At 39.4% G+C, this 26,819-nt stretch overlaps 1 protein-coding gene across 1 annotated transcript; it reads right to left on the bottom strand.

The window, feature by feature from the left end:
- Nucleotides 1-1,233: 1,233 nt before the first annotated feature.
- Nucleotides 1,234-26,555, bottom strand: LOC149300445 (protein fantom-like). Its single transcript, XM_089484973.1, has 25 exons — nucleotides 26,395-26,555; nucleotides 22,197-22,321; nucleotides 17,573-17,705; nucleotides 16,352-16,647; nucleotides 16,169-16,268; nucleotides 15,605-15,748; nucleotides 13,526-13,631; nucleotides 13,400-13,423; nucleotides 13,026-13,172; nucleotides 10,037-10,110; nucleotides 9,731-9,870; nucleotides 9,309-9,484; nucleotides 8,964-9,080; nucleotides 8,215-8,332; nucleotides 7,596-8,045; nucleotides 6,906-7,045; nucleotides 6,427-6,775; nucleotides 5,864-6,024; nucleotides 4,354-4,545; nucleotides 4,105-4,231; nucleotides 3,941-4,026; nucleotides 2,699-2,891; nucleotides 2,431-2,521; nucleotides 1,460-1,590; nucleotides 1,234-1,373 (listed from the first exon to the last, which is right to left on the bottom strand). The coding sequence occupies exons 1-25, from the start codon at nucleotides 26,553-26,555 to the stop codon at nucleotides 1,234-1,236; spliced, it is 3,921 nt and encodes a 1,306-aa protein (XP_089341099.1).
- Nucleotides 26,556-26,819: the final 264 nt, after the last annotated feature.

Genomic DNA, 26,819 nt, shown 5'->3' with positions numbered 1-26,819 from the left:
TGAATAGGAGACATGAGAGGGGACTCAAATGGAAAAACAGAGTGGAGATTTTCATTAAGGGGAGATATAGGAAAAGAAAAAGGTGAGGTAGAGAGCAAAGACAAAAGGGAACTGATAGAAAGAAGAGAATGAGAAGGGGGATAAAGGGAAAGAAGAGAGCTAAAGAGCAAAGGGAGGACTTCAATGAAGAGATAATGAGAAAGTGGAGGATAAAGAGGCGACCATTGTGTGCAATCTGGGTGCTGGGCCAAGTCCTTATGTACATATAGAGTTAAAGTTGATTGCATATTTCCAAGAAGAAATCAGAATTTTGTTAATTTATAATTGTTCTACACATATTTGTGCTTGTGTGTTTATATATGTGCAGTGTGCGCAGCAACCACTCCCACAGAGGACTCCACTGCTGTCCAATCTGCTGTGGGTTCTAGCGCCGGATCTTTTGGAAACTTAGCAACGCCTTTGGGGCTAGGGCTGTTTTTCAATGCAATTTGTGGCACCATTTTGGGGAAGGCCCTTTTCTGTTTCAGCACGTTCCCCTGTGCACCATACAAGGTCCATAAAGACATGGTTTGACGAGTTTAGTGGCCTGCACAGAGCCCTGACCCCATCGAGCGCCTGCTTCTGCAGCTATTGGCATCGTTAGAACCTGAGTACTGCTCAAAATTATTTCTGGGAGGGTCTTTTGTCATGTATAGTTTGCCAAATATTTACACAATAAGCTGCTGCCATATATAAAAAGATTTTGTTGTATAAATACATTTATTTGCTTACATACTAGAGAGCATATAGAATATTTTGGTCACGTGGAACCAAACCTTTATGCTGTCATGATCATGAGACAAAAGGAATACACATTTTGGGGTTTATTATCTTAAGGGGGGGGGGTTGTTTCAGCTTCTTCACTTCAGCATACATCATGAAGAGGCGACCATAGTATGCTTTTGCAACAGGAAGGGCTTGGCTGGCCCTCTACAATGAATAGGTAAATTAGTGAGATTTCTGCTAAGACTCCTCACACACGGAAGGATACATTATACAGGATCACCCAAACCCTTCACCCCGAGAAACTTGCTGGAGTTGACCTTTTATAATAAGTGAAGTGAGAGAGTTAAACACTCTCCTGCCAACTCTCCCTTTGGTGAATAAACCCTTCATACCTAAGGACCAGAATATATGCTTTCTCAGACGTATTCCTATGCCTTTTGGTTTGTTTCAATATAATGGACGAAAAAGTCAGTGTCTGTTAAGGGATGAAGACAATGAAGAATGGAGCTTTGTTCTCTTCTCTCTGTATACTGTCCTAGCAGCATCTTTTGCTTCTATTGCAACTCGAAGTGCTCCAATTACTTGACTTTGATCCATCACATCCACAACTGTAGAAAATACATTTCAGCAATCAGTACCATGGGCAACAATGTGTGATAGGTTTTTAGATTAGCAAACTTTTTCCTTTACTCACTCTGCAGGGTTTCTTCCACAATGTCCACAGATCTCATCATCAAGAACTGTAAGCCTAAGTAGGCATACCCCAAATTACGACATTCCTCCTGCTCCTCATTAATGGGGTCACTAACCACTGTGAACTTTAACCTTTAAGCCAGCAATAAGAAAAAAAGCAAGCTTACTCATAAAATATAAATTGTATTAGCAAAATACTTGCATGCCTTAATATATGTATATATAAATTAGTGTACAGTATATGCCTGTCATTAAAATGACTTGCAATTTAATATATCTTCCTTTTCTCCTTCCATTTATTCTCTTATTCTATATAGCCCTTTTAGATCTCTCTCCCTCTTTTTTTCCCTCTCCCTTTTCTTTTTCTACTCTACCCTTTATTCATTCTCCACAATATCATCCACACATGCTTACTTATCTCTCCTTCTCTTTACACTCACATTTTCCCTCCCTCTTTCTCTGGTCACTCTCCCCCTATCATTTACTCTCTATTATCTCTATTTTTCATTACTTTATCTCTCCCACTCTCCTTCTCTCTCTCTCTCTCTCTCTCTCTCTCTGTACTCCCCCTTTATCCTATTTTTTTATTTTCCCTACCCCTACAACACTATGTATCAATTGAGATAAGGGTCTCTTCTGGGGCAGCTGGTCTGGGGGGGGGGCGAAATTCTTGAAACAGGACTGATCCGTCTTGGTTTGGCCCACTTATGCAGTCATGAATGCAGTGATGTCACATAACTCAATGTTAATGGTGTGGCCAGAACATGTCTTCCCTCCTCTGCTCTGTTAAAACGTAAGTAGTGAAAGTAATGCCCAGGTGCTGCAAGTAATATAAAGGCCAAGAGCAGTTAGTGCCTTCTTATTAATAGCTTATTTATTTTGTAGTATATCATAATTCAACACATTTTTTCTTTTTGATATAAATGATAATCATAAAAAGCCAGTAGTCTATATTTCAGAATCTCTACATACTTGTTTCTCGCTCCACAATCATCTGATCCCTCAAGGAGCATGTAGAGGAACTGTCTACGTTCAGCATATTCCACACCATCCAGGTGGATCACTGGGTGAATAAAAAAATTACATTTCATTGGATTTCATATCTGTAAGGGGAATTTGTGAAGAATTATGCTGTTACATATGAAAAAGAAGGCATTCCAATAATTATGCTCTACAAGTCTACAAAAGGAAATGAAGGGAAAAATAGCATAATAATAATACAAAAGAGATTTAAACAGACCTTTGCTGAAGTGGAAGTATATTTCTTCACCTCTACCGGGTTTCCGGAGTGACATAGGAGTCTCGGTTTCCTCTCGGGGCACACCGGGGAAGCAAAATTCAACAAAAACCCTTTGAACTGTCTCATCGGAAGCCACCTCTGAATATGGATCTAAGGTCAAAGAAGCTATCTCCACACGAATTCTTGAAGAAGGCTGTATTTCGGGAGAGAAAGATAAACCCCACGCTGCTCTTTCTACAATTTCCTAGGCAGTATATCATTCATGAATGCTATTTATTGTGACATTACTAAGATATTTTATATTTGTTAAAAACGTTCATGTTGCAAATGATTCTATTCAGTAACAACTGAATTTCTGCAGCCAGCCGAGTACAGTTTCAGAGAGCTTTAACTGAATGAAGCCATAGCTCAAGATGTTACTTTATGGGGTATGTGTATTTTGTCTGTCACTAAAAGAACAGTAACCTTTTAATAGGGCATTGCTATATGGCTTCATCATTGCTCTTCCAATGAAACACACTAAAATTACTACAAAATAAATCACCTCCACCCTTACAAGTTATCAAGACCACCTGATACTGGAGAAGTACATCAAGTTCGTCAGTCTCTCTCCTAAATCCAGCTTGGTTTATCAGGCTGCACAGAGCATGCCCACCACCCCTCTTGTTTCAACTCTACACATCTGTAGACCACTGGAGTAAACTTGGGTTAGCAATTACACGTTAACCATGACGGACAGCGATGTGGGTTGTCCTTTCCAGTGATTCATTAGATAGCTACAAAGAATAAACACAAACTGCAAACCAAACTCATGGTCTACATTTTCTAGGGCTTATTAATAAAATGTGCATATGTAAAAGTTTAAAAAATTGTATTTTCACCATAGCAACCAAAAGTATACTCCAGGCAGCATGAACATTCAACTGCTGCATAAGAGCTGCAGTTTTGGAGATGTCTGACCCAGTCATCTAGCCATCACAATTTGGCCCTTGTCAAAGTCGCTCAGATCCTAACGCTTACCCATTTTTCCTGCTTCTAACACATCAACTTTGAGGCCGAAATGTTCACTTGCTCCCACCTACTGACAGGTGCCCTGATAACAAGATTATCAGTGTTATGGCTGTTTGGTGTGTGTTAAATAGGATAATTAATGTGATTGTGGCAGAGCTGAACTAGTGTTTCAAAAATGGAATTAGATAATTGCAGGCAAATTCAACTGGTAACCATTTAATTTAAACTCACAGGTTTGCGTGGAAGTTGTGGCTCAATAATGATGATGTCATCGCTTTCTGTGCTTTGTGAATCACTGTAATCGGTGGTCTGCTCACCTGAGTACAGAACATGAACATTCTTATCAGTCATATGAAATGATTTTACCTGTTACCAATCAAGTGATAGTGTCTTACCACACTGCAGAGGTAGATGGGATTCTCCTTTGCCTATGTTGGGATACAATGAGCTACTGTGCTCGACTTCATTGGGATCCTCTTCCATCATGTGCTTTTTCAGTTCTTCAGGCTCCAGTGTGATTTCCTGTCAACCGGAAAATGAATGTGTGTCAATGTATATTTCCTTCCCTTAACATTTACTTCTCAAGAGATTCCTTTGTTTATATTTCCACGTTAATAATGTCAATTAAATTGTTATTTACAAACCTCCACATCCATATCAAATTCCTCACTCTGATGCACCGCTACTAAGCCATTTGGTTTTTTCACCTGTCCATCATTGTTACTCTTCCCCCGTTTTCTGAAATGATGGTCCCACTGCAGGTTCTCTTCAACCTTTCGAGACTTGGGTGGTCTTGGCTTACCTAAATCAGTCTTTGAAATATGTAAAGACTTACTCTGCAAAAAAACGAACAAACAAAAACAGCCATTTCTCATTGCTTGAACAGCATGCAAATATCCATTCTACCTCCTGGTTACATATCAGGCCTAGTTTGAGAGATTAATCTTCCTCAGCCAAATGCTGTCTGTGGTGCTCCAGATGTGAAACCTGTTATGTGGTTCTATGGTTGTAACAACAGTATTTGGCAACGGGGCATCAGCTCCTTGCCCTCCACTGGTAACCTCCACTGGCCTTACACCCATGCTCACACACAAACATTTACACATGTACACCCGTGCTAACACACACATCAATGTTCACACATACACTTCCATGCACACACACACACACACACACACACACACACACACACACATACTCACTCACACACAAACATTTACACATACACACCCATGCTCACACACACTTGCGCATACACACCCATGCTCACACACACTTGCGCATACACACCCATGCTCACACACACTTGCGCATATACACCCATGCTCACACACACTTGCATATATACACATCTGTGCTCACACACATTTGCACATAGACATCTGTGTACACACACTTGCACATACACACAATGAACCCCCAAAGGGTCATATGTACCTTTAACCTCCTAATAGGGCTGTTTCATTCATTTAGTACTCTCTCAATCACCAGCCCTCCTTTGTTTTTTTTGTTTTTTTTCATTTTTTTTTTTATTGTTTATATGTTTCGTAAAGAGTTCAGATATTGCATTTCTGTTACACAACTCTCATATAACTTGTATCAATTTAGCTGTAAAGCTTGCAGGTTTAATTTCTATTAAGCATGCAGGAGAGTTGGCAGTACTAAATATACAGATACAACAGAAGTTTCCTTCTGCATATCTGCCTATACTACAAACTACATTCACTGCACCTTTGGTTAATAAATCCACAGTGAGCGCCTTTACCTGTGAAAATGCTCCCTCTAGTGGCACATACACACAATGAACCCCCAAAGGGTCATATGTACCTTTAACCTCCTAATAGGGCTGTTTCATTCATTTAGTACTCTCTCAATCACCAGCCCTCCTTTGTTTTTTTGTTTTTTTTCATTTTTTTTTTTATTGTTTATATGTTTCGTAAAGAGTTCAGATATTGCATTTCTGTTACACAACTCTCATATAACTTGTATCAATTTAGCTGTAAAGCTTGCAGGTTTAATTTCTATTAAGCATGCAGGAGAGTTGGCAGTACTAAATATACAGATACAACAGAAGTTTCCTTCTGCATATCTGCCTATACTACAAACTACATTCACTGCACCTTTGGTTAATAAATCCACAGTGAGCGCCTTTACCTGTGAAAATGCTCCCTCTAGTGGCTTTTCAGGAGGTGTTTGACTATTAGTGACGGATTCCCAGAGGTACTTGCCAGGAGCCTGGTAGGGAAGCTTCCATTCCAAACTGACCTGTGCTGACCCTGTACACTTTCCATTGGGATCCATCAGTGCAAAATCGCCTGAGAAGTGATAGAGAGGAAAAGAACATCTGTTACGTAAATGAAAAGAAGAGACAGTCAATGGGGCTGGGATTACCTAGAAAAACCTGCAAGGTTATGTGTTAAGGGTTTCCGACTAGAAATGCAATGGGCTATTGGCTAAAAAAGATTAAAAAAAAGTCATTTTTTTTCCATCTATTGCCACGTTATGATTTCTTTTTAATGACTAACCTGCTCATTTGTTTTTACAGCTCTAAAAATAAAAAAGTACACAAACAGTTAATAGCGCCTTATATTGATAAATAATGTGGTTTATATACCCATATGTCATCTATCTGTAAGTGTCCCTTGTAGTAAATTCCCCTGTCACTGCTTTCTGTAAGCTACATGCTGAATATAGGTTCATTATGCCTCTGTCCTCACCTTGAATGCTTTTTCCTTGTGCTAAAGCCAACAAAGGCACCTCTACTTTCCCTAAGTACCCTCCAGGTTGTGTCTCCTCATCATCAAACACATAAACATATAGGCGTTCCTTCAAGAGATATCGCTCCAGGTCAGTGGTGAGATGCAAAGGATAAAAGGCTTCATCCCCAAACTGGGGGTTACTACTGCAGGGTATAATTGAAGTGGTGTGGTCTTTATGATGATAGAATTGGTAAACTGCATAAGGACTGGGTTGATAACCAATGCGTCCTCCCCACAGCCTTTTACAGCCCCAGATCCGAATGATCAGCATGTTCTGAGGCCCATCAGTGGACGATGATAGTATGGTCTGGAATATAAACCATTATAAAAGGCAAATTATTGTCATCATTTTTGTGACTATAAGAAGCCAACGATTCAAGTGCTGCACTTCTTTCATATGCCTATATGTTTTTATATTCTAGCCACTCTGCTCTCACCTTGGCCATGGCCCCTTCTTTGTGTGTTGAAAGGTAGCTGATGGCTTTGTTTCTCTGCTTCTGTAAATGTTGAGTCTGGGAGAGAGGTCCGTGTAGATGCAGCCAATAATCCAATTCCCCAATGATTTCCCCACTGGCATCTGAAAGTACGTGTTGCGGTCACAATGCTACATTGATATCAGGCTGCTTTATTAGAGACATTAATGTGTGTGTTTTTATGGAGTGGTAAAACACAAATGTATGGTTTGCACTGCCCAACAAACCCAAAACATTTAATAACGTCAGTCTAGTTTTTTTTACATTCTATCATACAGCCAGCAAATGTAATAATAATAAAAAAAAGCATCTTTTCATTTTAGTAAATAAAATTAATATTTATGCATTGAAAAGATAACTCAAAGAAATTTCAGTAAACCTTCTTCAGATGTAGGAAAGCACCTTACACAAGCTTCTTTGTATTATTTTCTCCTTATATAATCCAATCAACTTGTTGTAACACAAAACAAGAGGTATCTATTGACTCGTTTTCAAACAACAAAGAATAAACCAAATGGAAAAAACTGCTTCTAAAGATTGATAAAGGAACACCGTTGACGAAATAAGACAGTATTGGGTTTCGGGGGAAAGATGCAGTACGGTAGCATAGTAAAGCTATGGCTTATTTGTTTAGCATAAATACTGATATGTTACCTGTAAGGATGGTGGTTCTGTATACTCTGTCTCTGCTTTGCAGCGTTGCTTCAAGACTTATTCGGGCCCTTGCCAGTTCACAATGTTCACCCCCAATGACTTGATATAGTTCAACTGTTAAAGTCCCCACCCTGAGATAGTGCAAGAAGTCACCAATAGGAATGACCGCATAACTAGAGGTGAAGTTATATTGAGGCTGTGCGCCATTCACAACGGGTGTAGCATGTGTCTCAAAGTCATAGAAAGAGTAGATACAGAAGGTGACTGGCTCTGGATCACAAAATCTTCTCAGACCCTGTGGTGAGAAACAGATGCCCCCAATGTGAATCTCAAAAAGAGTCTCCCCTCTGTGCAGGAATGGAGTAAAGGAAATATCCTCATCAGAAGAAGGGGACTCCTTTGTGATTGCTCGGGGGTGATAGGTCCCATATGCAATGTCCTTGAGCTGAGCTGTAAAGAAGTAGAATATAAAGACAAGAAAACATTTTTTGTATTTAGAGCCAGCGACAAAGTGAGCACCATAAAATGATTGTACAGCTGTGCCGGAAAGTGTTCAGTTTTTAATAAAAGCTTACATCTACATATATTTTGACACAATGTCCATAATCTTGGATATTACCCTCCAGCTTCTGGATCTTGGATTCACGCTGCAGCAGCCTGGTTTTATAGACTTGTTCTGTCTCCTCTTTCTCTCTGCTTCCATTTTCAGCTCTAAGTCTCAGTGTCTGAAGCTCCTCCTAAAAGGCATGGTCACGAAAATGTATATGTCATGAAACAAGAACTAAAGTAAGGCTGGGCCAGTAACATGCTCTAAATTTCTAAAACTGATAACAGCAAAAACTCTCCCCTCGCCCTTATTATACCCCTTATGCATTTTTTTTATATTACGTATTTTGACAGGTAAACATTTTAGGACAAGACATCCTCATGAAAACATCTCTTATATTAAAAAGGCAGAGCTGAGGCGGATATTTAGTTCACCTTTTTTTCTAGCGTACAGACAGTTTTGGATAGTTTAAAGAATAGTAGATATTTCGTACAGTTATAATTAGATTATCAAAGTTAGTTTCCTAAGCCTTTATACCATTCCCTTTAAAAATTACATAATATAGTCTAGTTAGGCCTGTGGACCTGGCTGTGTCACTCTTGACAAGTTCTTCTCACTTAAAGTACCTGATAATCATTATTGATTTTGTGTTGTAACAATAGCATTTCTCGAGTCTTGTCTAATTCAAGGATAGTCTCAGCATGTGCTGCATCCATTCTGTGAATCTTCCTTAACATTTCCTTCTCCTCCTCTTCTCTCCTGTTTTTTTCTTCTTTCTCTGTTCCATTGTACATGGTCTCTTTATGCCTGGTGTCCTCTACCTTTCTAGTTTGATCTACATTCTTCTCAATTTCCCAGGTCCTTCCTGTTTCTTCATCCCCTCTCTTCTCCTGTTTATTAATTTCTGTCAGCTTTACATAGTTTGCCTTTTCAGGAGTCTGCAAAAAATAACAAAATAATTAATCATTAGAAATGCTGATTGGTGTTTTACTGTACTAAAAATAAACACCTAGAGAAACTTATTATGGATTAATGGATTGTACTTATGCTGTAATGCTGCCATGTTTCCCATGAAGGACACTTCAAAAGTACTTATTAAAGTTCTTTTCAACTGAGTTACTTCACTGTAAAGCATTCATCTTTTAAGAGACAATGAAATTTCTCACTGTAGAGTTTGAACAACTCTTGCCCACCGCCATTCTGTGAGATGCCTCTTCTTTGTTCTGGTGATCTCTTGTAGCTCTTGAAGATAAAATGGATGACACTTTCTCCTCTTCATCAATCTTCTCTAAGAGTTGGATCTGCAGTTGAGATACCTCCCGCTTTAGTTGTTCATTTAGTTCTGAAAAAAACAGCAACATGACGACTTGTACAGCTGTACAACTCTTTGTGACATATTTGATATCCCTTGTTCACTGAGCAATACGACAGCTTTATGTGGGTTGTGTTATCCAAGCACCATGACTGTGAATGAAAAGGCAATGGCTATAGTTGCTGCTCTGTCTCTGAAAGAAACAATGGTATCAATGGTCCTGCTAGAAACCAATACTACAATATGCACCTGTGGGTGGCATTTAGATTCATGTACCTCTCTCATGCAAGACCTGTTCTTTGTTGTGCATGTGCTCAGACATAATTGTGCGGTTTTGGTTATCCAAGTCAGAAATCTGATTCCTTAATTCCTTTTCTGTCTCCTGCCAAGAAGTATGGCAATCAGAGTCCAGAGTACTGCAAAACAGACATGAGAGGGCAGACATATTATCTCAAAAGGAGGACAACAAAGAAAACAGATGCAAAAAAATATATTTAGGAAAACGTAAATGGAAGGTGCTTTATATACATCAAAGATGACATTTGAAATGAATATTTTCAGGGACCCACAGTATTATTTTACCTTTTGAGTAGGTTTTCATAATGCTGTTTGATAAGTTCTTTCTCTTTTTCAACATCACCAACCCTCTCTTGGAACTGAAACAGAATGACAATGTTGTTTCTTAAGAACATATCAGGGACATGGAGGCTTATTTTATCTCTGGCATTTGCATACAGGCTTAAATTTATGTAAAACTGTTTTTTTCAAGTCTATATCATAAGACCTTACCCACAAAGTACCTGAGTCTTAAATGGCATATAAAAGAAAGAAATCATACATCAGCTTCTATATAAATCACAAACTCCAAAACTTCAAAGTATGTAGAAAAATGGTTTAAATTGGTATTTAATTTGGGCACAAAGATGTTGGGTTGAGGCACAAAGATAGTGCAGGCAAATTGGTTGGGGCGCAAAGATAGCACAGACAAGGTTTTGGGGCACAAAGAGAACAAAGACAAGGTGTTGGGGAACAAATATGGCACAGACAAGTCGTTTGGGAGTACTGACAAGCCATCTCAGCCCAATGATGGCACAGACAAGTAGACTTGTGGATTTGTATTCAGGCGAACATGAAAACGAACACGGAGGCTGCGATTTCATTGTTCAGCCCAAATACGGAACATACGAACATCGTGGCGGCAAAAACTATACAAAGACGAAGACACACAACACAAAGAATCTTCGAGTTTGTCTTCGTTTACTAATCTCCCTGGTCTTTTCCCCATCTAGCCTACCTTATCTACGCAGCATCGCAGGGGTTAACGGGAGGTTTGCCGTCAGGGCCGTGCGAATTACTCTATTGGTCGCCTGCAGGGGCCTCCTCTGGCATTAACTAATTTCGTACGGACCTTTAACTCTTAAAGTGGGGAGACCAGTGGTCTCGCCCGGCCAAGTTGCGGCCCCAGGATTTTAAAAGTCTGTACGAGCAACTATATTGGTCGCCAGCAGGGGGCTTGTGTGCCATCAACCAATGAAGTGCAGGTGCGACCAATAGAGTTGCTCGTACGGACATTTAAAATCCTGGCGCCAAAGCTGTTGCGTAGTGCGTACCGCGTTAACCCCGTATTAACCCCTTCTACAAAAAATTAAGAAAAAAACAAACACAAAGAACGTACACAAATATTCACCCAAACCGGACACAGGAATGGGCGAATATTCGTGGAATATGAAGATCTTTTCCCCGACAAAGACGAACACGAAGAGTTGGCCGGCCCCCAAGCCTACAGACAAGTCATTTGGGGACAAAGACGTTGTCAAAGTGTCACAGGAGACTAGCGACGCCTCTATCAGTGAGAGCTAGGGTGACCACATTTTATATATATATATATATATATATATATATATATATACACATATATACACACACACACTACATACACACTGATATGCACACACCGTCACATGCACATAAAATACATTTTATATTATAGAAATTATTAGCCTTGGGAACCTTGCTGATTTCAGATTTAATAATATATTTATAATATACATACAGTCATTACCATACATAAGACATCTCAGGCAATAACCCCCTTATTACCAGACATGAGCAGTCTCAGACAATTAACTCCCTCTACTATTAAACATTACGCATACAGTCACACAAACAGAAAAACACAGTCACATACATACATGTATCACACATTCATTGGATTCCTTAGCTGGTGCGGGTTGTAGCCTACACTAAGCTCCGTGTGGCAGGCCAATCAGGAGAAGCTTCTTAAAGCTCAGCCAATCAGGAGAGTTGAGATGTCTCTGATTGGTTGAGACCTCCTTGACCCTAGTGAAGGCTCCTTACTCCAGCCCCCTCTAATAAGTGGTCCAGTGCACAGCTTTTTTTTTTTTTTTAATGGAGAGCGACAGCTGTAATGGTTGTACCACCCTGATGGTGGCCCTGCATTTGAGGGCACTATGTAAACATATGTATGTTTAACAATAACTAATCAGCCCTTTGGCTGCTTTTATAAATAAGTGAAATGCATCAAATGTAGGCTTTAAGAAACACTAGGAACTCTTTGAGGCAAGGGAAGAGCATACTAGCCTGCCCAAAGAGTTGGCGGGATCAGGAATATATTTTATATATATCTTAAGTATCCAGATCAAGAAACTGCAGATTTACTATATGAAGGTTTTAGGTTTGGTTTTTAAGTTGTTTGCAGATGAATACTCTGAACTATGAATGTTTGCACATGAATACCCCGGTAAGGATCATTCCTGTGCCCAGTTTGCAGAATCAGAAAATGCTTTGTCCGGATGGAATTGGGAGCAGTTCCTGATCATTTAGCGTAGATGTTGTGGCGGAGTTAAGTGTGAATTTGAAAAAGGGAGATCGGTTGCCTACATTGAAATGTGTATGGTTTGCTTTAAATTGAATGGTGGGTCAGGATTTAACTAAATATTTTTTTGGTATCTCAAGCATTAAAGGGCTAGAAAAAATGCACTAGTGAGTTGATCTGGGGGGTGAATGATAGGTATGAGTCAAAAGTGACCTCAAGACAGTAAATAAGGTTTCAAAGTAGAGATTCAAGGGGTTGTGACAGGGACACCTCATAGTGAAAGAAACGAATGGTTAGATGTGAGGTTATGGTCAATAACCATAACTGATGGTTTCAGTTGTTCAATGCATTAATCTTTAATAAAAAAAAGTTGCAGCATTAAAGAAACAACTGCTGCAGACAATTCTTAATCCGTATTGGTGTCACACATGTTTTATTTATGTTATGTCACAATTATTTACATGTTGTAAATGGGGTAGTAAAAATCTGCATTTATGGACAATGCAAGGGTCATGTAAAAAGTGTATTTCACAAATTATGGTATACTTTGGAACTTTATCAAATTTGGCTCAAATAAAGATTCTATGTGACTGCCTGTCTGCTCCAACCTTCATTTCTATTAGGTATTTAGGCTTGCATTGGACTACATTTGTATTCTTCCCTATTCCCTTGCATATTGACTCATGGATGATTGCCAAAACATATGCAACAAAATAGAATCCATCTAGATCTCACCTCCAACAGTGACTTTTGTAGGTTGAGCACACTTTGCTTTTCTAATTCCAAGGCCACTACCTTGGCCCGTTCTTCTTTCAGTTGTGAGCTGAGGTCCTCTAACTGAGTCAAGACAGCCTTGTTGCTCAGTATCAGAGATTTTTGCTTCTACAAGAGAACAAAATAAATATGGTTGATTATTTGTGTCCAAGTGAAACACAGCTTGCTGCTGTGGCCTACATTTTGATTGCCTGCTATGTAAACCAAGTAAAAGAGGATTTGCACTTTGCCTAAGGCAATACGTGAATCTAATATCACATACTACAAACACACTGAGATCTCTAATTAGAATGGGTGGGACACTTTAAGTCGGATATTTAGTAGGACACACTTACCTCTTCTAGTTCAGTTTCATAAGACTGAAAAAAGAGCACAATATTAATACCAAGGCTAGATTACTTATTGTAAACATCAAATGGTAACTTGTAACTGAGGAATTTCCTTTAGTACACCATTTTTACCTCTTTAAGTTGTTGAAATTGTTCCCTGAGGGCACATAGACTTGCATTTTTCTCCCTCAGCTCCTTCTGCAAACGGATCTGTATCACATTCTCCTGGAGGACAGCTCTAGGGGTTAAAACAATTTTGAAACAAATGAACAAAAAAAAAACATTAATTGGGGAATAAAAACAAGACCAAAAAGACTGATTACATCTGTTACTGTCTACAAGATTTAAAGTACAAGGCTTTAAGTAAACACATGTCTGCTATAATAAGGGTGGTTGAGTTTGGAAGTAATTGCTTACTTATATGTCAACTATGGCTAATAGTTTTAATGATTAAGGTTTGGTCATACTACAACTTCTACCAAAAAGTTCTGGTTCATCCATAGCAGATGCAATAGCTGGTGATATTACTGTGGAGTGATACTGTTACTACTTCGAAAACAGGGGATGTAGAAGTGGAGACATTCATTCTGCCAAACGAGCTTACAATCTAGAGGTATTTTTGGATATATTTTACAAGGGGTAAAAGTGCAATTGTTTGGGATGGACCAGCCACATTAGTATAAGTATTGCAGGAAATGGACTAGGAAAGGGAAGCTAGGGGATATGGGAGGAAAGACTTTAACTCTTTAGTTCATAGGCGTCCTTAAAGAAGCCGGTCTGGAGGAATTTCTTGAAGATCCGAAGGGAGGGGGAAAGACACATATGGACAATCTTTGAGAAATCTTGTAGGTGTGCATGAGAGCTAGAATTCAGAGCAGTGGACAGGCAGACATCGTGATGAGCAGAGAGACCGATTAGGAGTGTATTTAGAGATGAGTGAGGAGATGTAAGTGAGGAAACCGTTATGATTAGATTAGAAAGTAAGAGTCAAGATTTCAAAATTAATTCTGAAGTGCATAGGCAGCTAGTGAAGAGACTGACAGAGGGGACAAGGGTTAGTAAAGCGATGGAGAAGGAAGATATGTCTGGCAGCAGTGTTCATGGTGGATTGTAGAGGGGCAAGATGGGTATGAAAGAGATCAGCTAAGACAGGGTTAAAATAGTTAAGGTGGGAGATAATGAGGGCATAGACAAGAGCCATAGTGGCATCTTGAGTTAGAAAGGGACAGACGCGGGCAATGTCTTTAATACGGAGACGGCAGATAGGAGGTGAATGAGAGATCTCAATTAAGGGTGACACCAAGGCATGAGCATGAAGGAGCAGGGAGATGATTGCACCATTGACATTGAGGGATACTATTGAGGAAATGTTAGCATTGAAGGGTAGGAAGTTTCATTTTGGAGAGATCGCGTTTTAGGAGGCAGGTATTTACACAATCGAAAACGGATGAAGAAAGATCAGGAGATGATAAGTAGATCTCTGTGTCATCAGCATACAGTTGTCATTGAAAGCCAAAGGTTGATATTAATTTGCCAAGATAGGAAATGTAAACAGAGAACAGAAGGGGTCCGAAGAGCCTTGTGGTACCGCGACTGAGAGAGGAGGGGTAGGGGAAGTGTTACTGGAGAAGGAGATGCTGAAGGTACGATCAGAAAGGTAGGATGTGAACCAGGAGAGAGCAGTGTCACGGAGACCAAGATTGTGAACAGAGTATTGTCCCCAGTATCAAAAGCAGCAGAAACGTCCAGTAGGAACAGCATAGAGTATTGGTCCTTGGGTTTGGCAGAGAGTAGGTCATTAGTAACTTTAGTAAGGGCAGTGTGTTCCTCGGAATGGAATTCCTATAGAATGGTCTTTCAGTGTCCTAATATGTCTCCCCTTTGTGGTCACCTCATATTTAAAACTGCAACCCCATGCACATACCTTTTAGTGAGAAAACTCCCTTTTTATATTAGAAAACATGGAATTTTAGATTCCACTTTTTGTTCCCTCTTCCTAAAACCTCTAAGCTAAATACATTATCTAAAAAAAATCTATGTTTATTAAGAGCATTAAATGATATGTTGTTATTTTTGTTTTTTTTGCTTTATTTAAAATGTGTTAAATTATATTGCACTGTATTGATTGTTTCTTGTTTTATACTATTTTAAAATAGAGTAGGCGGCATGAGATAATCTACAGGGTTCACGCAGCCTACACACATGGCTCACCTTTGATCTTCAGCCTGCTGCATTTGCTGAAGAGAGTGCAGCACCTCTAGACTCATATACTTGTGCCTCGCAGTCTCTGTGTTCTTCAACAACATGGCGGATCTCTCATCAACTTTGTGGTTTTGACTTTCAACAACGTGGAATCTTGATAAACAAGATACAACTCCAAAATGTAATTGTTAATAATGGTTGCTTGGAGTAATTAAAGAGTGACACTCCCAATTGTATCTACTGGGATAGTGGCTGATTAAATAAAGGCAGTTGGAGATTATCAATTAGGCACACTAGGCCCATGCGTACGGACACCAGAGCTCTGGGAGACCTGCTGCTCTAGTGAAAAAACTGCAACAGGCTATTGTAGTCAGGAGCTGGGCACTCAGATGGGTCACATTATGTGATCCTGCAGTACAAGTGCAGCAGCTCTCACATCAGGGGAGCAGAATTGAAGTCACACATTTCAGAAGTAAGGAGATGTTTGTGACTGTCTATGTATGTATCTGTGTGTGCGCATGCATCTAGAGGGTCCAAATGAAAAATTGACTAAAGATCTAACATCTTACTTACAGCTGGTCAATCTCTGCTCTGGCTTCATCACTGAGGGCATCTCCATAACTTTCAATAGATACGTGTGGGATGCTTTTTTCGAGTCCTTGCACACGTAGACCTGGAATCGTAATCCGGATATTGTCTCATGTAACATTTCATTTTCTACCTACAGGCTGTAAAACTATAAACTATTTGTCTCACCTCTCTTTGTCTTTTCTGGCAGAGCTGTATTTCTCCTAACACCAGAGTTGATTCTTGCTGTTACTGTGCTGTAAGGACAGTGTCGGCATACTTCTTGGATCTGTAGGCGATGCTTGTATGTAGTCAATCGATTTCTTAAGGATTCATTTCGGCGCTCCAGGTCTCTCACACGGTCCTGCAGATCTTCAATTGTCTCTTCTGCCTCTAAATCTCTTCCATCTCTCCTTGAACTCACTGTTTTACTTTCCCCTGTCTGTCCAAGTTCTGAAGTCAAACGTAGCAATTTGGTGGCCATTCTATCAAAGAAAATGATACCTTCAATTAATGTTGGTAATTACACATGGTTATAATGCCCAGATAATGACCTAAGAGGATGTGTATGCACAGAGGTTAGTTATCACCTCAGGTGTTCCCTGAACATAGGTGAACGTAGGTGAACATAGAATTAGCTCTGTAGCACATGCTTAATGAACCTAGAGGGGATCCCCAGCTTCTAACAGCTGCTTCCTTTTTCTTAATGGGTTCTTGGAGTTTAGCTGCAGATCATTGCTGTGAAATCTTACTCAATAATGCTAAAACAGGAACTTCATGTTACTAATTCTCACATTCAAGCTGAAGCTGAGTTGAAATTCTGAGTAGCTAAAAATGAGGTTTATATTTTATAATAGAACATTCTTTTCCAATGTATTGCAAGGCATCATTACAGTAAGAACAGTTATAACAATTAATAAATTGATTAATTATTAGAAAATCAGACAAAGGAAATTTTGCAGTATGAAGCTATCAAAACAATTGCATAATCGTTTAGATGATAAAGAAATTACAAAATTACACAGAAAATGCATCATTAATGATTTTAAGTAATTGCAAACCAAAAGTACATAGAAGCCTTTCTTATTTGCTTCTTTTTCAAATGTTTTGTATTTTTGCTTCAACAACATAGCTGGGCTACAAAACCAATAAAGGGAACTGTGCACATTCATTATAAAGAAAGGTTGGAAAAGTATTTTTTTTTTTTACACTACAAAACGGTTTCTTAATATATAGAAATAGATATACGGCCAATGCAAATGGCAAAAAAAGCAAGGGGTAATTTATTTAGATTTCAATATAGAAATGTTCCCCTAAACCAGTGAAAATAATATACAGTGATACAGCTGGTTATAAGGAAATTATTAGTTACTAGAGAAGTGGTCTTTGTAGGGAGCAGTCTTTTGTTACCTCTTGATTTTGTCTTCTTGCTTTCTAGCATAGTCCTTGAGCAGTAGGTTCTCCTCATGGAGGTGTAGAAATTTGTCTTCTAGCTCTTCCCTGCTGATTAATGACACTCGTCTACGAACCCTTAAATCCTTTTCTAAAATACAAAACATATATTGTGGGTCCTGCCATTCAAGAAATCTGGTGAGAATGTGCAACTAACCTTCTCAGCTATACACTAGGCATGCACATTTGGATTTGTACAAACTTTATTTTCAATATTTGCCATTTTTGTGTGTTTGTACTAATCTGTGATAACGAGGAGGGTCCCCAACGAAACAAATGAAAATGAACAGCAAAATCTTTATAAGATTTGTTCATTAGTTGCCAGAGTGTGAGTGTGTGTGTGTGTGACAGCAAACCCATGCCACCCGGCAGCAGCTGCCAAAGCAAAGGGGCATGATGAGGCCTCAGCCTTCTTTAAGACTGGGACTGGTTCCTATAGACAGGTGGGGCAGGGGCATTCACTGTACCAGCCTACCCTATAACACTTTAGGGCTTTGTATTAGAGGGACATGCAAAAGCAGTAGTCAAACTGACACGACAGTTGGAGGTGCTTCCTTCTACATTATTGAGGGAGAGCCCTTCAGGCAGCTACTAGAGGCCATTACTCCCTTCTACCGCCTCCCTTGTCGCACCACTTTCAGCAGGACCATAGTGCCTTTCAGTTACATTTCTTGTGTCTCATTGTTGGACAAGCTTTCCAAGCCAGCTGGACAAACCACCCACATCACCACTGTAGCTTGTATAGACAGACAGGATAACTGGAGGGTCCGTACTGAGGCAGAAGGGCATCAGGGTTATAGATCCTTTCTACTCCATGCAGAGGCTATCTATGAGCAGGACACATCAGCACACATTTTGGCAGCTCTTAGGAAGAGTCTGATGCAGTGGATTGGACCACAGGCAGGCACAACATGGGATTGATGGTGACTGATGGGGCAGCAAACATGGTGAAATCAACTACATTTGGTGATGAAGGCAGCTATTCCAACTGACGGGCAGTGTTGGCTGATCAAAAAGTGCCATAAGATTGTCCGGCACTTTTACATGGAGATTGAAATGCTGATCTGAAGGAGCTGTAGAGGAGCTGTCCAGTCACATGCATGCTATTATGGACACCTCAAGGAATAAGAACAAGTTTCCCCTTAAAAATAATTTTTAAACTTAAAGAGACATAATTGTCTGTAGGGCACGTGAGATGCAGCACAAAAGGGACATACTAAGCGAAAGAGAGATGCAAAGTTGGAAATGGAAGTTCCCAACAGCAGTGGCAGTAGTGCCACCCTCCCAAGTGCTTGCACCCATGCAGAGCAAAAGCACTAGATCCACTGGAGCAGCAGCCATTTTGGCAGAGGCCCTTGATACTTTGGTGGGTACCAACCAAGCTCCCCAAAGCCAGACTAGCACCTCTGAAATGGTTAAAGCCTAACTTAAAGAACTGTCACTACCTCCTACTACTGGCCCTTATTGGGTCCAGAAAAGGTTTTCTTTGTGGCAGACAATATCCTCAACCCCCCAGAAAATGCTTTCCCTGCACCTGGGGTAGCGGATGAGGCTTAAGCTGATTTCTTACTCTAGGGGATCAATTCTTTTAATTAGGGAAACTCACTCCTGTACCATTTGGCTGGATGTAAATGATATTTATTAAAACATATGGACAAATATAGCATCTTACATTAAAATCTGGAATGCAGAGTTCACATAGAAAGAGTCCTCAAAATCACTCTAAAAACAAAAACGCTCCTTTCACCCTCCTTTGGGCTTCTATGAGAACTCTGCATTCCAGATTTTAATGAAGGATGCTATATTTGTCCATATGCTGTAATAAATACCATTTTTAACGCTTACCTTATCTCCTACTTTGCTCTGAGTGATAAGTCCTGGTCCGTTTAAAGGAATACAGCCACTGAAATCAGTGAGTGAGCATTATCTCAAATCATTGCAGCACTTTATTGGATTTAAACATATTGCACTATATATTTGTAGAATGAAGGTGTCATGTTTTATCTTGTTTGCACATTGGTGTAGTAATAATAATAAGCACACAACCCACTTGTTTATGTTTATAAGTTTTATCCTGTAATCTATGAACCATTTTAGTAGCCCCTCTCTGAACTTTCTCCAACGCATCTATATCCTTCTGGAGATACGGTCTCCAGCACTGTACACAATTCTCCAAGTGAGGTCTCACCAGTGATCTGTACAACGGCACAAGCATTTCCCTCTTTCTACTGCTAATACCTCTCCCTATACAACCAAGCATTCTGCTAGCATTACCTGCTGCTCTACTGCATTGTCTACCTTGCTCTGAAATAATTACCCCTAAATCCCTTTCCTCACACGTTGAGGTTAGGACAGTATCAAATTATCTATAATCTGCCCTTGGGTTTTTATGCTTTAGGTGCAATACTTTGCATTTATCCACATTAATTGCCAGTGGCCACAGCTCTGACCGTTTTTCCAGTTTACCTAAATTATTTGCCATTTGACTTATGCTTGTGCTCCGAATATACTCCATTGACTACAACCCTCTGTTGTATATGCCATTGGCAAATACAAAATTGAGTCTGGATCTCTTCCTTAAGTGTTGCTTAAGGGTTGCAGCTGTGGTTCCAGATACACAAGGAAAGTCATTAAGGTTGATTATTCCTACCATTCACTATCCTATTCCCTATACTGGTTTTTCTCACGTTTTTTACACATCTCTTCCTAAACCTCCAGAGTCCAGAAGGGGCACAGACCATTTATTTCTGAACCAAAAAATCCCTCTGAATTTCATCTAAACCGAACTGTTGGAAAACAAGTTCGTTGTCCAAAAACAAATGTGGCAAAAAAGATTTGCTTGCCGTGCAAGTCTACCATGCACTATGTAGATGTACATATAGATCAAAGATTAAGCAAGAGATATTTCTACTATTCCTCAGTTTTCCACTACTGCTAATTGATTAGGTAATACTGTATGTACCTGCATCTCATTCACTAAAAACTGTCTGAAAAAGACTGATCTAATTTTATAGCTTTGCTCCTGATGAGTTGAAAGGCAATACACAGTACATATTAATAGCATCCAGATTAAACAAAATACTCTGTTATGCACTGTAGAAATAATTAGAAGATGACAAATTACTAACATTTTGGTAAGCTGCCTAGTCTGAAATTCACAACTGACATCAAACATGCCACAGATTTATTTACCAATTTACTAAAATTGTATGTTAAACTGTGTATGTTTTTGATTGGGGTAAGGTGGCTTTACTTTTGAAGATTAGCAAACTCAGTGGGTTTTGTCAGTAGTTATTAGGATGCCACCAGTTTCTACCAATGTGGCCCAGTCAAGTAATTACAGACATTAATGGACATCAATTGATTTCTTCACCACTCTTGGCAAGACTCACAATTTAGTTTTCCATTGTGGTAAGTGAATCACCAAGCATAATAGTATTAAAATTATCCTACAGAAAGTATACATAACAAACAGAATCTCTTAAGTAAACCTGTTCTAAGTGCCTGCAAAGTAACCCACTAAGTCTCAAATACTTAAAGGGGCCTACCTCATGGAAAGGAGAAGGAAGAGGTATAGGAAAGCGAGACTTTAGAAATTAAAGGGAGCACAGAGAGTGAACTGAGGGTGGTTGCGGAAGAATACAAACGCATCGCCCTGAAGGAAAGACTAAGACCCCTCTCACAAATACAGACTGTAAACAGCCTTTATATATATATATATATATATATATATATATATATATATATATATATATATATATCCTCACTACATGGTTCAAATAGCTATTGTCTTTCACCTGTTTCTGGGCTACCGCTCCCATTACTCTAAGGTGAACTTATGGAACCTCTCCCACCTTTCATTTTGGGTGCTGTTCGAGTAACATGATGATGATGAGGATGGGATCCTGATGCCAACTCTGAAAAATAAACATAATTACGATGAGGAAGCTCTGGGTACAACATAACATAATATTATATATAGTCTATAATATTATTTTAAAAGTTATATTATAACATAAATTATATAAATTAAATGATATATGTTAAACTAAGCTCTTGGTTCCATAATTAGTCTGCAGGGATGATCTGACTAACAAGTGGTCTACAGGTTCCAATTCCATAATTGTAATACTTTCTTTCATTTCAGTAATTAACACCAATGTGTTGATGCTTGTATGTCTCTAATAGCTACCTGACTGGGGAATGAAACCGGACACACAGTATACAATATTTTTCACAATAGTGGCTGTATATTGCAATTGTTACAATATTCTCCAACTATTAGGGCTAACTTAGCATCTCCCGTGATGCTCTGTTAGGATCTGCCTTTTTGCCACCCTGAACAACAAAAAGTATGAGCTACAAACATTAAACATTAGATCTGAAATACGAAAGAAGAAAAAACTAAAGATACAGCGCTGACATTAGATCTGAAATCGTAAACCATTGTTAAACCATTTCTTGATGTAGCAAAAGTGTACACATGCTGTGAAAAAAAATATTTTGCAAAACATAAGCTCTGTTTGTCTAGTTTAGAGATCAATTGGCGGGCAAAATAACTCCCGCTGAAATATTCTTATACCTTGAATGACTTTAACAACTGCTGGTTTGCAATCTGTGTCCTTTACAGGTAGGTCAGAGGAAGTCTCATCCATTAGTGACATCTTTACTCCAGTTACTGGTAGAGGTCCACAGCTAGATGAATACCTAAGAGAATAAGAAAATGCTGCTTTTGATGATCAGTGTAAGAAAATGAAACCATTTTTTGTGATTAGTGGTTCCTACGCTATTAGCAATATCAGAAATGTAACAGAAACATGAACCCACCTTGTTCACAATCCAATTTGTTCTGTTCACATTGTTTCCCCCCACTATGATTTATACCAAATCTTGTATTGATTTTTAGTTCCCTGTTCCTGACTCTCGCTTTACTGTCCCACTTACCTTTAGCAGCCTTTCATAGCTTTGCAGTGTCTCTTGCTGTGTCACTTCTCCTTGTGGATTAGTTTAGTGATAATCTCTGTCCCATCTGCTGGATAAAAGGGTTGGCCAATCAGTTGAGAGCATTACTCAGACAACTAAAGCTAATCTTTGTAGAGAAATCCTAACACAGAGAATAATTCATCCTCTGTGGATAAGAAGAAAATAATGAAAGACAATTCAGTTTGTCATCAACAAATTAAGACTTGCTTTCTTGTTGGGCCCTGCTGTAACGCACCACTGTCATTTGCCAGGAATGGCTCTGCTCTCACCTCCTGCATTTTAGTAAGAAAATCCTACAGTCCTACACTCACAGCACTCTCTATGAGGTGTTTCTTGGGTGTCTCTCTGGTCTTTGACATTCTGCCTTCAGACTTATGCTGAAATTGGACTATGTAGTAGATTTATATTAAACTAGCCAGAAAACAGTTGATAATATTATACAATAAAATATTACACCAAAACATTGTACTCTACTCAATCAAACCAGGAACACATCCCATCTACACCCTTGCAAATGTTTTCCAACAAGTCATGCCACTGTTCGAGAGATCTGCATTTATGATACCAAACTTTTCCCTATTAAGCAATATGCTAGGATTCAGTTTGGGCGAGGACTACTGGCTGGGCATTTTATGTGACCCATGTGCCAATTCAGAAGAAAAAATGTGTGGAATATGTTCACCTCCCTTTTACGTAGTATACTGCCTTCTGAGCCAAGATGTAGCTTGATGTCTTATCCTTAAGAATTATATTTACTCTTGCAATTTCCTCGCACTACTCTCCTTGACAGGTGTGGATGCGTTACAAGTCAGTAATAATAAGAAGTAGGTTCTTCTACCCCAACATGTCTCTTCATGGGACATCACAGCCATTAATATCCAGACAGCGTGAAGTCAGAATACAGTTTACTTAATGTACACCATGGCACATTTATGGATTAACCTCTCAGGTCAAGCTTTTGATTGTGATTAAAACCTATAACAAAATGCTTACATTTGTAACTTTATTACAGGATATTTTATCAAGAAACTGCGCAAAACCATTGAATATCTCATATCTAACTACTCTCCCAAATAGGAATAGGCAAATTATATATACAGTATATCAGTAAGCTTTAGTGAATAAACTCAAAAGGACACAGGAATCAGGAAACAAGTAATTGCTGGCTATGGGCCATGTAGTGAAATGTTCTCTACAACAGCGGCCCCCAACCTTTTTGGCACCAGGGACCGGTTTTGTGGAAGACAATTTTTTACGTCATATTCCGGCGCTCAGCATGAAATGCCGGCACCGCTACCGAGCTAGAGGCCTCGCAGAAGAGACTGAGGGGTGCCGAGCGGTTGCTGAAAACTTCATGAGTGACCCCTCTCCGCCCCTCTCTCTCCTATAAAGGATGGCATTTGAAGCCACCGGGACATGTGGTCACCCTATCGTGCGGCCCAGTTGCTTATAGGCCACGGACTGGTACCGTTCCGTGGCACGGTGGTTGGGGACACCTGCTCTACAAGACCAAATGTTGCCTACCTATACTGCTGTAAAACTGTAAAATTTTGTTTGCATTCTTTTTTTTCCATTTCTGCAATTCTGCTTTTTCAGTGGGAAAATATGGTTGTGTATATTCTCATAAAAGGATGTGGTCTAGTAAAGTATCACGCACATCAAAATGACACTGAAGTAGACCGATTGAGAAGCACAGTAAACCACATCAACGAGAAGGTATGAGACTATGTCAACACTTTATTCCAACTATCTTTGAATTATATACATACTTACTAATTTGTATATATGTTTGTATATAGACACTGTTTTTTTATTAATGTTAACGGAGGTTAATAAATACTTTACAATTCATTCCTGCATACCTGCTATTAAGTTTTGCTTTTATCCAATATCTATTTGCCAACCAATAAACTGAAACTGCTCTGATTAGTTTTCCCAGGCTTTCTAACTCTTTCAAAACTGGTTCATTGAGGAGGAGAGATGGGGGTTGTGATTTACATTTACGGTATATAGCAGGCAAAAATTCATTACTAAAAATGCCTTAAATGTTGGTTACCCTCTTAATCCTTTCCCAACACCTTTACTAAGATGACAAGAAGGCTTGTGAAACTTTAAAACATATCATGTAGGGCAGCAACCATTTATGTGCTACCTTGCAGTATATAATTTCCATAAGTTCCCCCTGTTTAATGAGGTCATCACGTCACATTTAGGGTCTGTTGATTAATTTAGTGCCATTTTCGGTCTTCTAGAGCAATAAGGCTCAGGAACAATGTATTTCAACCAAACTGTGCGTTTTATTTACAAGTGCACAAAAACACCCCAAAGCAAAATCATGGCCCTGGCTGACTAGCCCAGCTAATCACTAACTTCCCTGCAATGCCGAGCTAAGACAGGCTCTGAAAATCTTCCCTAAACAGCGCACACAGGTCCAGGTAGGTAATACCACTCTTGGGTCAGGGATTCTTTTCAGGTCCTCCCTCTTCACCGTGGATCCCCCCAGCCTCCAGGGGATTTAATTGTCCAGCACCTGGACCTGATTCATAGGAATCCTAGACGTGATCCTGCAGACATCTAGTCTCTTGCAAAATCTGGCATGGACTTTCTACTGGGAGGGGGAATGAAGCATTAGCCCACCATGCTCCACAATTGCTCCACCCCAGGGACCCATATGTATGATTTGTACAGCATCTGTGCACAAAAGCCAAACAAATCCTCTCCCTGGGGCTTACAGTGTCACACACATTAAGGTAACGTAAAACATCTTACAAACTGTTGTGGATGCAACCTCTTCCAATGTGGGGATTAATTGTTTAGCATAAATAATTATAATCACATTTTGGTGTGTTTTGGACTTGCTCTAGCATGGGCCCTATGGTATGATGTGGGTAACACGAATATACTGATGCTCCAATAAGAGTAGGTTACATGAGATTGGTGTTTCAGCGCTACTTGATCCAGAGTAGATGATTAATGTAATACTATGAATGATGCTGACTGCACAGTTTATATTAATATCAACACTGTAGGATCTGCAAGCTCTTCTATAATTATAATATTGACATAATATATAATATTGTAGCATGTGAGATAACTGTTCAGTACAAGTTTATACTTTTTACTATATTTTGCTCCTACAGGTTAAATGATTATATGAATACTCAAACACAATATTTTACAATACATATGCCCTTGGTGCTGCAAGCTGATGATATGTGATTTTATTAACGTTTGGATACCATGCTTCATCTGCATATGGTTATAGAGGTATTAAGAGTGATGGGAAATACACATAGCACAGTTATACTTTCTTGCAGTTTTGCTGCAGTCTCATATTCTAATGGTGTCCTTTCCTTACCTTTTCACAGGCTTTTATTGGTAAGATGTCACAAGAGGAAATGGGTCAACCTTCTCGCTACCTACTGTCAACACAGGCATCTTTGTTGTCAGATAGTTTATCATCATGCAGCATTATCCCTAAGAAAGTTGTCATTGTCCTTTCGTGCCTATATCCTCTGGTCTGCCTATTGGGACTGACATTCAACATTCTTGTTCTGTGGGCAATGTGGCCACAAGTCAAAGACTCTCTAACCATCCCAAGTTATGTGGTCAGTGTTCTTTGTGCTGCACTTCTGGAAGCTGGGACCTTGCCCTTTGGCATGGCTTACATTCTTGACATCTTGACATTGGGACCCGTGTCATGCTCCATTGTTTATATCATCCCCACAATTTCACAGAGGATTGGGGCTATTTTTGTAGTCTGGATATTTGTGATACGGTATGTGGCAGTATCTCACCCATTGGTATATCGTAAGCTCAACTCAGGATGGGTCTGCAGATGGACCAGCATTTCACTCTGGCTGATCATCATAGCCTTTGCAATGCTGGAACTGACTGTTTCTTCAAGTGATGTAAATCTTTGCTTCCCAGGATTTAACACAGTACGAGGCATGGTCATACTTGACCTGGCATTGTCATTGCTCTTTGGGTTTCTCCCTTTGGTCCTCCTTGTTATGTTTTGGCATCTTATCTGTCATGCTCTCAATTGTTCTCCTTCAGTTCCCACTAGACAACGTAAAAGAATAAGAATTCAACTCCTTTTGGTTGTGGTTGGATTTGGTGTATTTTTTGGTCCCATAACCGGCTTTAGAGTTCACCAATATATTTTAATATTACTTGGTCAATCTCCCTATAAGGTTACAAAGGACTTTATCTTAACCAA

This window comes from Sceloporus occidentalis, unplaced genomic scaffold (assembly GCF_023333645.1).
Source record: "Sceloporus occidentalis isolate IW3139 unplaced genomic scaffold, rSceOcc1.0.p SCAF_24, whole genome shotgun sequence".
Taxonomy (NCBI): domain Eukaryota; kingdom Metazoa; phylum Chordata; class Lepidosauria; order Squamata; family Phrynosomatidae; genus Sceloporus; species Sceloporus occidentalis.
This window is presented reverse-complemented; position numbering and strand designations above follow the sequence as displayed.